Source organism: Primulina eburnea, unplaced genomic scaffold, assembly GCF_022965805.1.
Source record: "Primulina eburnea isolate SZY01 unplaced genomic scaffold, ASM2296580v1 ctg370_ERROPOS400000, whole genome shotgun sequence".
NCBI lineage: Eukaryota > Viridiplantae > Streptophyta > Magnoliopsida > Lamiales > Gesneriaceae > Primulina > Primulina eburnea.
In genome coordinates this window covers 277,400-291,489 of record NW_027331190.1, presented here as the reverse complement: position 1 = coordinate 291,489, position 14,090 = coordinate 277,400, and the positions used below count along the sequence as shown (strand labels likewise).

Sequence of the window (14,090 nt, the reverse complement as noted above, 5' to 3'; positions counted from 1 at the left end):
AAATAGAATACCTCCCCTTCTTAGTCCTAGGCAACCCCAAAATAAAGTCCATAGAAATGTCAATCTAAGTTCTTTTAAGAATCCCTCCCCTTCTTAATCCTAGGCAACCCCAAAATAAAGTCCATAGAAATGTCAATCCAAGTTCTTTTAAGAACAGAACGCAAAAGTGTTCCCAAAGTTCTATTGACAACTTCAGTTTGTCCATCCGTTTGAGGATGACAAGTAGTAGATTACAACTTTATTGTGCAAAGTTTAGCCCATAAAGTAATTCAAAAAGAGAATCCCTCCCCTTCTTAGTCCTAGGCAACCCAAAATAAAGTCCATAGAAATGTCATTCCAAGTTCTTTTAAGAATAGCACGCAAAAGTGTTCCCAAAGTTCTATTTACAACTTCAGTTTGTCCATCCGTTTGAAGATGACAAGTAGTAGATTACAACAATATTAAGCAAAGTTTAGCCCATAAAGTAATCCAAAAATAGAATCCCTCCCCTTCTTAGTCCTAGGCAACCCCAAAATAAAGTCCATAGAAATGTCAATCCAAGTTCTTTTTAAGAATATCACGCAAAAGTGTATTCAAAGTTCTATTGACAACTTCAGTTTGTCCATCCGTTTGAGGATGACATGTAGTAAATTACAACAATATTGAGCAAAGTTTAGCCCATAAAGTAATCCAAAAATAGAATCACTCCCCTTCTTAGTCCTATGCAACCCCCAAGTAAAGTTTATAGAAATGTCAATCCAAGTTCTTTTTAAGAATAGCACGCAAAATTGTACCCAAAGTTCTGTTGACAACTTCAGTTTGTCCATCCGTTTGAGGATGACAAGTTGTAGATTACAACAATATTGAGAAAAATTTAGCCCATAAAGAAATCCATAAATATAATCCCTCCCCTTCTTAGTCCGAGGCAATCCCAAAATAAAGTCCATAGAAATGTCATTCCTAGTTCTTTTAAGAATAGCACGCAAAAGTGTTCCCAAAGTTCTATTTACAACTTCAGTTTGTCCATCCGTTTGAGGATGACAAGTAGTAGATTAAAACTTTATTGAGCAAAGTTTAGCCCATAAAGTAATCCATAAATTTAATCCCTCCCCTTCTTAGTCCTAGGCAACCCCAAAATAAAGTCCATAGAAATGTCAATCCATGTTCTTTTTAAGAATAGCACGCAAAAGTGTACCCAAAGTTCTATTGACAACTTCAGTTTGTCCATCCGTTTGAGGATGACAAGTAGTAGATTACAACAATATTGAGCAAAAGTTTAGCCCATAAAGTAATCCAAATATAGAATACCTCCCCTTCTTAGTCCTAGGCAACCCCAAAATAAAGTCCATAGAAATGTCAATCCAAGTTCTTTTAAGAATCCCTCCCCTTCTTAGTCCTAGGCAACCCCAAAATAAAGTCCATAGAAATGTCAATCCAAGTTCTTTTAAGAATAGAACGCAAAAGTGTTCCCAAAGTTCTATTGACAACTTCAGTTTGTCCATCCGTTTGAGGATGACAAGTAGTAGATTACAACTTTATTGTGCAAAGTTTAGCCCATAAAGTAATCCATAAATAGAATCCCTCCCCTTCTTAGTCCTAGGCAACCCCAAAATAAAGTCCATAGAAATGTCATTCCAAGTTCTTTTAAGAATAGCACGCAAAAGTGTTCCCAAAGTTCTATTTACAACTTCAGTTTTTCCATCCGTTTGAGGATGACAAGTAGTAGATTACAACAATATTGAGCAAAGTTTAGCCCATAAAGTTGTAACGTCTGCTCTTTTTAAAATGCGGAATTTTTTTTTTTTTGAGCTATCATTTTAAAAATAACATTTAAAAGATCATATTTATTTAGCAATGAAAATATCGCAATTAAAAATAACAAATATCAATGTAAATGTAAATTAGTAAAAGTCATGAAAATCCTCAACGTAAATAAAATGTTTAACTCCTCTCCCAAAAACCATCACTCAAAATGCGGAAAAACGTGCGGTCCTCGGGTTATGTCACCGCACCAGGACTGCTTACTCAGAGTTCAGCACCTCCTGTCTCCTGCTCAACATGTTCACCTGCATCACACACGCCTAGTGAGTCTATAGACTCAACACGCCTGTACCAGTAGTAACGAATACATATACGTAGCACACAGCAGTGAAAAATAACATAATGAACATACATTTCATGTCAGCAGTAAAATCGTATACATAAACGTGTCCTGTCAAAGCATGGTAAAAATCATAGCATGTATAATCGTATCAGCATATACGTGTTAAATTTCTTAATTTGAATTCCGTTCATTAGCTGTGACTTTCGTATCATCGTGTCATCATGTCAGTCGATGGATCCATCTACGTGTAACCGCGGTACCCGACGGCGAGGGACATCAGCTACGGCATTACCCGCCCACTGAGACCGGGCCTTACATGTCATCGTGTCATCGTGTTAGTCACAACTAAATCAGTTCCTTCAATACGTGTCATCATTTTCATCACTTAATAAAAAGAATGCGTATACATAATTTTTTCTTTAAACCAAGCATGCACCATAATTATCATAATAGCGTAAAAATCAGAAACATGATGCATAAACATTTAAAATATCATGATTTGTGCTCAGGGCGCTGCCAGGACCAAATTCTCACCCCGGACGCAAAATGACCATTTTGCCCCTGGAAACCCGGACCCAAAATGACCCTCTTGCTCCAAACTCTCGGCTCTCCACTCGTGCACGTCCAGAAGATTTCTAAACCTTATACCAGCGACTTGACACCACCAGCAACCTCTAGATACTCAAGAACCGCGGCCCCTCGCACCAGGAAATCAGTAGAAAGAAAGAAAACGTGAGAAAGACAATGAAACATGCAAGTTTTCATGTAAAGTTCCTTCAAAGATATTGCATGACATAGATCATAAGCTTTTCCTAAAATACTGAAATTTAAAGCGAATATATGGCGTGTATGAAGTAGAAATAAATGATACATGCGTGCCTTATGATGCGTGGAAGAACAAGAATGACTTGAGGGAGCCGGAGATTATTTCTTTGCAACAAGAGGCCAAAAACGTGGCCTTGAGCTGGTGTGTTCTCTGAAACCGAGGGGGAGGAAATTTTTGAGTGGGGTGTCGGCTGCTGAGAGGTGCAAAGTGGCTAGGTTTAGGTTTAAGAGTGCATTATATAACAATTAAATGACTAATTAACCTATTAATGGGCCCTAATATTATTTCAAAGATTTAAAACCGAAATTTAGCTCAAAAAGCCTAAAAGTGGGCTCATTAAATCCCAACGCACTCCCGAAAAATATTTCGTGTTGAAACGATTTTGAAAATATTAACCGAAGTATTAAAAAGTCCCCCGACTCGATAAATTTTGCGTACTGTTAAAAATAAAACAATGCGGGTAAAAATACCCAAATAAAATCCCATTTTTGAAAAATACACTTAAAATGTTTTTAAATTAATATATAAAATAAATCGTGTAATAAAATAATTTTCCTGAGAAATCTCCGGACTCCGATCCTCGATCGAACGTGAAATGCACCTAGAAACCCTAATGCATGAACTTTTAAAATTTCATGAATTAAATCCTATCATGCATGAATTATGCATAAAATAATTAAGCACAATTAAAAAAATAAAAATCCTAGATTGCATGCACTTAGGTTACGCTAATTAAGTTCCTGGACCTTACAACTCTTCCCCCCTTAAACAAAATTTCGTCCTCGAAATTAGAACATACCAAATAACTCCGGATAGCGACTCCTCATCTCGGTCTCTGTCTCCCACGTGGCCTCCTCCTCGGAGTGATTCAGCCACTTGACTTTGACCATCTGGATCACCTTATTTCGGAGTCTCTTTTCCTGTCTGTCCAGAATCTGCGTAGGTCTCTCCTCAAATGATAAGTGCGGTGTCAGCTGAAGTGGCTCATAGTTAAGCACATGTGAAGGATTCGACATGTACTTTCGCAGCATGGAGACGTGGAACACGTTATGAACTCCCGACAGATTCGGCGGTAACGCAACTCTGTATGCGAGTGTCCCAACTCTCTCTAGGATCTCGAATGGTCCGATGAATCTAGGGCTGAGCTTGCCCTTCTTCCCGAACCTCATCAGACCCTTCATCGGTGCGACTTTCAAAAAAACATGATCCCCTACTGCGAACTCAAGATCTCGCCGTCTCTGATCGGCATAACTCTTCTGACGGCTCTGTGCAGTCCTCATCCTGTCTCTAATCTTGGCCACTAACTCTGGCGTCTGTCTGACAATATCTGGGCCCAACTCTGCTCGCTCACCTACCTCATCCCAGTAAACTGGCGACCTACACCTCCTCCCGTACAGTGCCTCGTATGGAGCCATACCTATCGATGCCTGATAACTGTTGTTGTATGTGAACTCCACCAGAGGTAACTTCGGCTCCCAGCTGCCCTGGAAGTCGATCATGCAAGCTCGTAGTAGATCCTCTAGAATCTGAATCACCCTCTCTGACTGACCGTCCGTCTGAGGATGAAAAGCGGTACTGAACAGTAGCTTCGTACCCAAGGCCTGGTGAAGACTCTTCCAGAACGCAGACGTGAATCTCGGATCCCTGTCTGACACGATGGACACTGGAATCCCATGCAGTCTGACTATCTCTCTGATGTACAGCTCTGCGTACTGAGTCATAGTGAATGTCTTCCTGATCGGTAAGAAATGAGATGACTTAGTGAGCCGGTCAACAATCACCCAAATGGCATTGTATCCCCCAGTAGTCCTCGGAAGCCCTATCACAAAATCCATAGTAATGTTTTCCCATTTCCACTCGGGAATAGGGAGTGGTTTCATCTTCCCTGCAGGTCTCTGATGCTCTGCCTTGACTTGCTGACATGTCAAACACTCGGAGACAAACCGCAAAATGTCCCTCTTCATGCCCGGCCACCAATACAATGACTGCAGATCCTTATACATCTTCGTACTCCCTGGATGGATGGAATACGGAGTGTTGTGGGCCTCACCCAGGATATCTGCTCGAAGAGAATCACTGTCAGGAACCCATGGGCGGTCCCTATATCTGACTATGCCATCCACAACTGCGTACAGTCTCTGGCCTTTAGTCTCGTCTCTCTGTCTCCACTTTTGTAGCTTCTCATCAGAAGTCTGCCCTGCTCGGATTTTGTCCCTCAGAGTCGGCTGTACTGTCAGAGTAGCAAGATTTGGGGCCTCGCCCCTGGCATAAATTGCAAGCTCAAACCTCTGAATCTCAGTCTGTAGCGGTCTCTGCACTGACAGATGGGCAATCACTGCGTGCTTCCTGCTCAGAGCGTCTGCGACCACATTAGCCTTACCCGGATGGTAGCTAATGTCACAATCATAATCCTTAACCAGCTCAAGCCACCTCCTCTGTCTCATATTCAGTTCCTTCTGAGTGAAGAAGTACTTCAGGCTTTTATGATCTGTGAAAATCCTGCACTTCTCCCCATACAGATAGTGTCTCCAGATCTTCAGGGCAAAAACCACTGCTGCTAACTCTAGGTCATGAGTCGGATAATTCTTCTCATGAACCTTCAGCTGTCTGGACGCATAGGCTATCACTCTGTCCTGCTGCATCAGAACTGCGCCCAAACCAAGATTCGATGCATCTGTATATACTACAAACTCTCCCTGCCCTGATGGCATAGCTAGTACTGGCGCTGTGGTCAAGGCTTGCTTCAGTCTGTCAAAGCTCTCCTGGCACTCTGGTCCCCAAACAAACTTGGCGTTCTTCTTCGTCAAAGCGGTCATAGGCACCGCAATAGAAGAGAAGCCCTGGATGAACTTCCTGTAATAACCTGCCAATCCCAAGAAACTGCGGATCTCTGTTACGCTCTTCGGAACTGGCCAATCTCTGACTGCCTCTACTTTGCTGGGGTCGACCTCTATACCATCCTGAGATACGATGTGGCCCAAAAATGCCACTCTGTCGAGCCAGAACTCACACTTGCTGAACTTGGCATACAGTCGTCTATCCTGTAGAGTCTGCAATACTGTCCTTAGATGATGACTATGCTCCTCCCTGTTCTTCGAATAGATCAGAATATCGTCAATGAAGACTATGACGAACTGATCCAAGAATGACTGAAACACGCGATTCATGAGATCCATGAAGATCGCTGGCGCGTTCGTCAAACCAAAGGGCATCACCAAGAACTCATAGTCCCCATAACGCGTCCGGAAGGTGGTCTTATGCACATCTGCCTCCCTCACTTTCAACTGATGATATCCGGATCGAAGGTCTATCTTGGAGAACACTGAAGCTCCCTGAAGCTGATCAAACAAATCCTCAATCCTCGGCAGTGGATACTTATTCTTGACTGTGACTCGGTTCAACTCTCTATAATCGATACACAGTCGCATGCTGCCATCTTTTTTCTTAACAAATAGCACTGGCGCGCCCCATGGGGAGAAACTAGGGCGAATGAAACCCTTATCCAGTAGATCCTGAATCTGATCCTTGAGCTCCTTCATCTCTGAAGGCGCTAATCGATAGGGCGCCTTAGATATTGGCGTTGTCCCTGGCATGAGCTCAATAGAGAAGTCCACCTCTCTGTCTGGTGGAATGCCTGCAACATCGTCAGGGAACACACTGGAGAAATCACTGACTACTTCCACATCCTCCAGTCTCTGGCTGGCTGGCTCTGTCACTGACACTATACTGGCTAAGAACGCCTGACAGCCTCTCTTGATAAGCTTCCTCGCACATATGCAGGAAATGACGTGCGGGAACTGCTGGTGTCTAGCTGCCTCGAAAACAAATGGCCTCCCACTGGGCGGTCTGACAGAAACTGACCTCTGTCGAAAGTCTATGACTGCTCCATGAGAAGAGAGCCAGTCCAAACCCAAAATGATGTCGAACTCGGGCAGTGGTAGCACTATTAAATCTGCGTGCACCGAATACTTCTGTAACCGAAGTTCCAATCTCTTCACTATCCGGGAGGTGAACATCTGGTCCCCGGATGGGATCGATACTCTGAAACCCAAATCCATCGCTACTGGTATGATTCCTAGTCGCTTCACAAAAGATTCGGATATAAATGAATGCGTAGCCCCTGAATCTAGCAATCCATGCGTGGCTACACCTGCAATACATATCCTCCCTGCGACAAAACATACCATCAAATCTGATAGAGTTGAATTTAAGGAACTTCTTATCGGCAATAATCCAAAAACCCTCAAAAATTCACTGAATTAACCCAAATGTCATTCCCCAAAATTTGACATTCCTCCTCAGAAAATTCAAAATTTTCAAATTAATCCTCTTAAAGTTCGAAAATTGCATTTCGGTCCTTAAATTATCTGTTATTACAATCAGGTCCCTAAAATTTCTCATATTAAACAATTAAATTCTTACTCCCAACCAAGTAGAACATGCATCCTAAATCTTTCTAGGTTATAAATTCCCCAATTGAGTCTTCAAACAAGCATAAAATCTATGTAATAGTACAATAATTTAAAATCTTAAACCAAAGGGTTACCAGTAATCAATGTCGAGTCTGGCTCTTCCTCAGCCTCCTCGGCATGCATCACATATGCCCTGTCGGTAGTGGGACCCTTGTTCTGAGGGCAATCTGCAGCCTTGTGCCCCTCCTGCTTGCATACGAAGCATTTATAGGTGCCCCACATGCATTTGCCATAATGATATTTGTTGCACTGCTGACACGGCGGTCCCCCCTCCTGCCTAGGAGCCCCTGGTGCCGGGGGTGGTCGCTGCTGTCCTGGCCCCCTGTGCTGTCCCTGGGGCTTCTGCTGCCCCTGCTGTCTCTGTGGCCCTGTGTACTGCTTCTTCTGTGGCTGTGCACTGGACTGGGCCTGATGCCGCTTCCGCTGCATCTCAAAATCTATGTCCCGCAGTGCCTGCTCTGCCTGAAAAGCGCAGGCAGTGGCCTCATCATAACTCGCCGGCCTCATCAGCATGACGTCTCGGCGGAGAGTAGGTCTCAGTCCATCAAGGAAATGCCTCAGCTTCTGGGCGGCATCCCCTGCTATCATGGGCACGAAGTGGCAGCCCCTGTCGAACTTGCGGATAAACTCCGCCACTGATAAATCTGTCTGCCTGAGGCTCATAAACTCTCTCGTCAGGCGGCCCCTGACGTCAGATGGGAAGTACTTCCCGAAGAACAACTCTCTGAATCTGGCCCATGTGAGAGTAGCCACATCCACTGCATGTGCGGCTCCCTTCCACCACAAGGACGCATCATCCCTCAGCATATAAATGGCGCATCTGGCCCGGTCGCCATCCCTCACCCCCAGGTAATCAAAATGCAACTCTAACGACCTGATCCAACCCTCTGCAACAAACGGATCAGTAGTACCCCCGAACTCCTTCGGGTTGAGCCTACGGAACTGCTCAAAGATGTCAGTCTGCTGTCTAGGAGCCTGTTGCACCTGCTCCAAAAGTCTGGCCATACCCTCTAAGACTCGGGTAGCTGGGTCCCCTGGCGGTGGTGGTGGAGGACCCCTGCCACCCTCTGGAATATCGTCCACCCTGACCATCCTAGGCTCACGTCTGGGAGGCATATCTGAATACAGTCCAATCAACACGTAACCCATCATGCAATTAATCTAGTTTTGAAATTAAAGAACTTTAAATCGTAAAACAGTTAAACATAAGCAGTAACTCATCATAATGCATAAATCATGAAATCATGCAGGTGATAACAATAAATCATTTTAAAACAGTAAAATCGTAAAGCTTACAGACTTGAGGCTTTGAAGACTGAGCGGCAGAAGCTGGCGGTGGCATAACCCTATACAGGACCCTTGCTCTGATACCAACTGTAACGTCTGCTCGTTTTAAAATGCGGAATTTTTTTTTTTTAAGCTATCATTTTAAAAATGACATTTAAAAGATCATATTTATTTAGCAATGAAAATATCGCAATTAAAAATAACAAATATCAATGTAAATGTAAATTAGTAAAAGTCATGAAAATCCTCAACGTAAATAAAATGTTTAACTCCTCTCCCAAAAACCATCACTCAAAATGCGGAAAAACGTGCGGTCCTCGGGTTATGTCACCGCACCAGGACTGCTTACTCAGAGTTCAGCACCTCCTGTCTCCTGCTCAACATGTTCACCTGCATCACACACGCCTAGTGAGTCTATAGACTCAACACGCCTGTACCAGTAGTAACGAATACATATACGTAGCACACAGCAGTGAAAAATAACATAATGAACATACATTTCATGTCAGCAGTAAAATCGTATACATAAACGTGTCATGTCAAAGCATGGTAAAAATCATAGCATGTATAATCGTATCAGCATATACGTGTTAAATTTCTTAATTTGAATTCCGTTCATTAGCTGTGACTTTCGTATCATCGTGTCATCATGTCAGTCGATGGATCCATCTACGTGTAACCGCGGTACCCGACGGCGAGGGACATCAGCGACGGCATTACCCGCCCACTGAGCCCGGGCCTTACATGTCATCGTGTCATCGTGTTAGTCACAACTAAATCACTTCCTTCAAAACGTGTCATCATGTTCATCACTTAATAAAAAGAATGCGTATACATAATTTTTCCTTTAAACCAAGCATGCACCATAATTATCATAATAGCGTAAAAATCAGAAACATGATGCATAAACATTTAAAATATCATGATTTGTGCTCAGGGCGCTGCCAGGACCAAATTCTCACCCCGGACGCAAAATGACCATTTTGCCCCTGGAAACCCAAAAATTATCGTTCGCCCCTGAACCTCTAAAATTGACCCGAAGCTTACCAAACTTCTTAAAATATCCCAAAACATAATTAAAAGTATTCCTAGACGTAGACTCGAGTTCATAATACAACTTAATCGATTCGTTTTAAAACTTGGACCGGGTCCCGGTTTTAACCCGAATTGAACCGAAACTAAACCAAATTTTCCCAAACTTAACCCATCCTTAAAACACACTCTAACAGCCCCTAATCTCCCCAAAATCAGCCCCTTAACTCACGGCTAAACCTGCTGTAATAAATGATTTTTCTCGGCCACCCTTCCCTTGAGCAATCACCAACTTACTCATGACCCAACCCCTCACACATCGGTCCTCCCCTACAACACCACCTGTCCAGCCTCAAGACACACTATTAGAACCTTAGTGACTCATCTAAACCAAACTTAAATAAAATAAAATGAAATGGCTGCACACTAAACGTAGGACCCGATCGCCCCTCTTGCTCCAAACTCTCGGCTCTCCACTCGTGCACGTCCAGAAGATTTCTAAACCTTATACCAGCGACTTGACACCACCAGCAACCTCTAGATACTCAAGAACCGCGGCCCCTCGCACCAGGAAATCAGTAGAAAGAAAGAAAACGTGAGAAAGACAATGAAACATGCAAGTTTTCATGTAAAGTTCCTTCAAAGATATTGCATGACATAGATCATAAGCTTTTCCTAAAATACTGAAATTTAAAGCGAATATATGGCGTGTATGATGTAGAAATAAATGATACATGCGTGCCTTATGATGCGTGGAAGAACAAGAATGACTTGAGGGAGCCGGAGATTATTTCTTTGCAACAAGAGGCCAAAAACGTGGCCTTGAGCTGGTGTGTTCTCTGAAACCGAGGGGGAGGAAATTTTGAGTGGGGTGTCGGCTGCTGAGAGGTGCAAAGTGGCTAGGTTTAGGTTTAAGAGTGCATTATATAACAATTAAATGACTAATTAACCTATTAATGGGCCCTAATATTATTTCAAAGATTTAAAACCGAAATTTAGCTCAACAAGCCTAAAAGTGGGCCCATTAAATCCCAACGCACTCCCGAAAAATATTTCGTGTTGAAACGATTTTGAAAATATTAACCGAACTATTAAAAAGTCCCCCGACTCGATAAATTTTGCGTACTGTTAAAAATAAAACAATGCGGGTAAAAATACCCAAATAAAATCCCATTTTTGAAAAATACACTTAAAATGTTTTTAAATTAATATATAAAATAAATCGTGTAATAAAATAATTTTCCTGAGAAATCTCCGGACTCCGATCCTCGATCGAACGTGAAATGCACCTAGAAACCCTAATGCATGAACTTTTAAAATTTCATGAATTAAATCCTATCATGCATGAATTATGCATAAAATAATTAAGCACAATTAAAAAAATAAAAATCCTAGATTGCATGCACTTAGGTTACGCTAATTAAGTTCCTGGACCTTACAAAAGTAATCCATAAATATAATCCCTCCCCTTCTTAGTCCTAGGCAACCCCAAAATAAAGTCCATAGAAATGTCATTGCAAGTTCTTTTAAGAATAGCACGCAAAAGTGTTCCCAAAGTTCTCTTTACAACTTCAGTTTGTCCATCCGTTTGAGGATGACAAGTAGTAGATTACAACAATATTGAGCAAAGTTTAGCCCATAAAGTAATCCAAAAATAGAATCCCTCCCCTTCTTAGTCCTAGGCAACCCCAAAATAAAGTCCATAGAAATGTCAATCCAAGTTCTTTTAAGAATAGAACGTAAAAGTGTTCCCAAAGTTCTATTTACAACTTCAGTCTGTCCATCTGTTTGAGGATGACAAGTAGTAGATTACAACTTTATTGAGCAAAGTTTAGCCCATAAAGTAATCCATAAATATAATCCCTCCCTTCTTAGTCCTAGGCAACCCCAAAATAAAGTCCATAGAAATGTCAATCCAAGTTCTTTTAAGAATAGCACGCAAAAGTGTACCCAAAGTTCTATTGACAACTTCAGTTTGTCCATCCGTTTGAGGTTGACAAGTAGTAGATTACAACAATATTGAGCAATGTTTAGCCCATAAAGTAATCCAAAAATAGAATCCCTCTCCTTCTTAGTCCTAGGCAACCCCAAAATAAAGTCCATAGAAATGTCAATCCAAGTTCTTTTTAAGAATAGCACGCAAAAGTGTACCCAAAGTTCTATTGACAACTTCAGTTTGTCCATCCGTTTGAGGATGACAAGTAGTAGATTACAACAATATTGAGCAAAGTTTAGCCCATAAAGTAATCCAAAAATAGAATCCCTCCCCTTCTTAGTCCTAGGCAACCCCAAAATAAAGTCCATAGAAATGTCAATCCAAGTTCTTTTTAAGAATAACACGCAAAAGCGTACCCAAAGTTCTGTTGACAACTTCAGTTTGTCCATCCGTTTGAGGATGACAAGTTGTAGATTACAACAATATTGAGCAAAGTTTAGCCCATAAAGTAATCCAAAAATAGAATCCCTCCCCTTCTTAGTCCTAAGCCAACCCCAAAATAAAGTTTATAGAAATGTCAATCCAAGTTCTTTTTAAGAATAGTACGCAAAAGTGTACCCAAAGTTCTATTGACAACTTCAGTTTGTCCATCCGTTTGAAGATGACAAGTAGTATATTACAACAATATTGAGCAAAGTTTAGCCCATAAAGTAATCCAAAAATAGAATCCCTCCCCTTCTTAGTCCTAGGCAACCCCAAAATAAAGTCCATAGAAATGTCAATCCAAGTTCTTTTAAGAATAGCACGCAAAAGTGTACCCAAGTTCTATTGACAACTTCAGTTTGTCCATCCGTTTGAAGATGACAAGTAGTAGATTACAACAATATTGAGAAAAGTTTAGCCCATAAAGTAATCCAAAAATAGAATCCCTCCCCTTCTTAGTCCTAGGCAACCCCAAAATAAAGTCCATAGAAATGTCAATCCAAGTTCTTTTTAAGAATAGCACGCAAAAGTGTACCCAAAGTTCTATTGACAACTTCAGTTTGTCCATCCGTTTGAGGATGACAAGTAGTAGATTACAACAATATTGAGCAATGTTTAGCCCATAAAGTAATCCAAAAATAGAATCCCTCCCCTTCTTAGTCCTAGGCAACCCCCAAATAAAGTTTATAGAAATGTCAATCCAAGTTCTTTTTAAGAATAGCACGCAAAAGTGTACCCAAAGTTCTGTTGACAACTTCAGTTGTCCATCCGTTTGAGGATGACAAGTTGTAGATTACAACAATATTGAGTAAAGTTTAGCCCATAAAGTAATCCATAAATATAATCCCTCCCTTCTTAGTCCGAGGTAATCCCAAAATAAAATCCATAGAAATGTCATTCCTAGTTCTTTTAAGAATAGCACGCAAAAGTGTTCCCAAAGTTCTATTTACAACTTCAGTTTTTCCATCCGTTTGAGGATGACAAGTAGTAGATTACAACTTTATTGAGCATAGTTTAGCCCATAAAGTAATCCATAAATATAATCCCTCCCCTTCTTAGTCCTAGGCAACCCCAAAATAAAGTCCATAGAAATGTCAATCAATGTTCTTTTTAAGAATAGCACGCAAAAGTGTACCCAAAGTTCTATTGACAACTTCAGTTTGTCCATCCGTTTGAGGATGACAAGTAGTAGATTACAACAATATTGAGCAAAGTTTAGCCCATAAAGTAATCCAAAAATAGAATACCTCCCCTTATTAGTCCTAGGCAACCCTAAAATAAAGTCCATAGAAATGTCAATCCAAGTTCTTTTAAGAATCCCTCCCCTTCTTAGTCCTAGGCAACCCCAAAATAAAGTCCATAGAAATGTCAATCAAGTTCTTTTAAGAATAGAACGCAAAAGTGTTCCCAAAGTTCTATTTACAACTTCAGTCTGTCCATCTGTTTGAGGATGACAAGTAGTAGATTACAACTTTAATTGAGCAAAGTTTAGCCCATAAAGTAATCCATAAATATAATCCCTCACCTTCTTAGTCCTAGGCAACACCAAAATAAAGTCCATAGAAATGTTCACATCAATGTTCTTTGTAAGAATAGCACGCAAAGGGGTACCCAAAGTTCCTATTGACCACTTCAGTTTTGTCCATCCGTTTGAGGATGACAGTAGTATATTACAACAATAGTGAGCAAGTTTATAGCTCCATACAGTAATCCCAAAATAGAAGAATACCTACCCTATTAGTCCTAGGCAACCCTAAAATAAGTCCATAGAAAATGTCCATCCAAGTTCTTTTAAAATCCTCCCCTTCTTATCCTAGGCAACCCAAAATAAAGTCCATAAAATGTCATCCAAGTTCTTTTAGAATAGACGCAAAAGTGTTCCCAAAGTTCTATTGACAACTTCAGTTGTCATCCGTTTTGAGGATGACAAGTAGTAGATTACAACTATTGTGCAAATTTTAGCCCTAAAGT

General features: G+C 41.2%; 1 protein-coding gene across 1 annotated transcript; it reads right to left on the bottom strand.

The window, feature by feature from the left end:
* Nucleotides 1–1,847: 1,847 nt before the first annotated feature.
* LOC140821027 (uncharacterized) lies at nucleotides 1,848–8,547 on the bottom strand. The gene is made up of 2 exons (XM_073181423.1): nucleotides 7,456–8,547; nucleotides 1,848–2,045 (listed from the first exon to the last, which is right to left on the bottom strand). Exons 1-2 carry the CDS (start codon nucleotides 8,531–8,533, stop codon nucleotides 2,005–2,007), a joined length of 1,119 nt encoding a protein of 372 aa, XP_073037524.1. The 5' UTR covers nucleotides 8,534–8,547; the 3' UTR covers nucleotides 1,848–2,004.
* Between the last annotated feature and the right edge of the window lie 5,543 nt (nucleotides 8,548–14,090).

Bases quoted from the DNA above. Each gene is read 5' to 3' on its own strand.
- LOC140821027 (XM_073181423.1), bottom strand. From the start codon at position 8,533: ATGATGGGTTACGTGTTGATTGGACTGTATTCAGATATGCCTCCCAGA. The intron at 2,046-7,455 runs GTAACCCTTTGG...TGTGTGATGCAG, and splicing joins AGACTCGACATTGATTACTG to GTGAACATGTTGAGCAGGAG.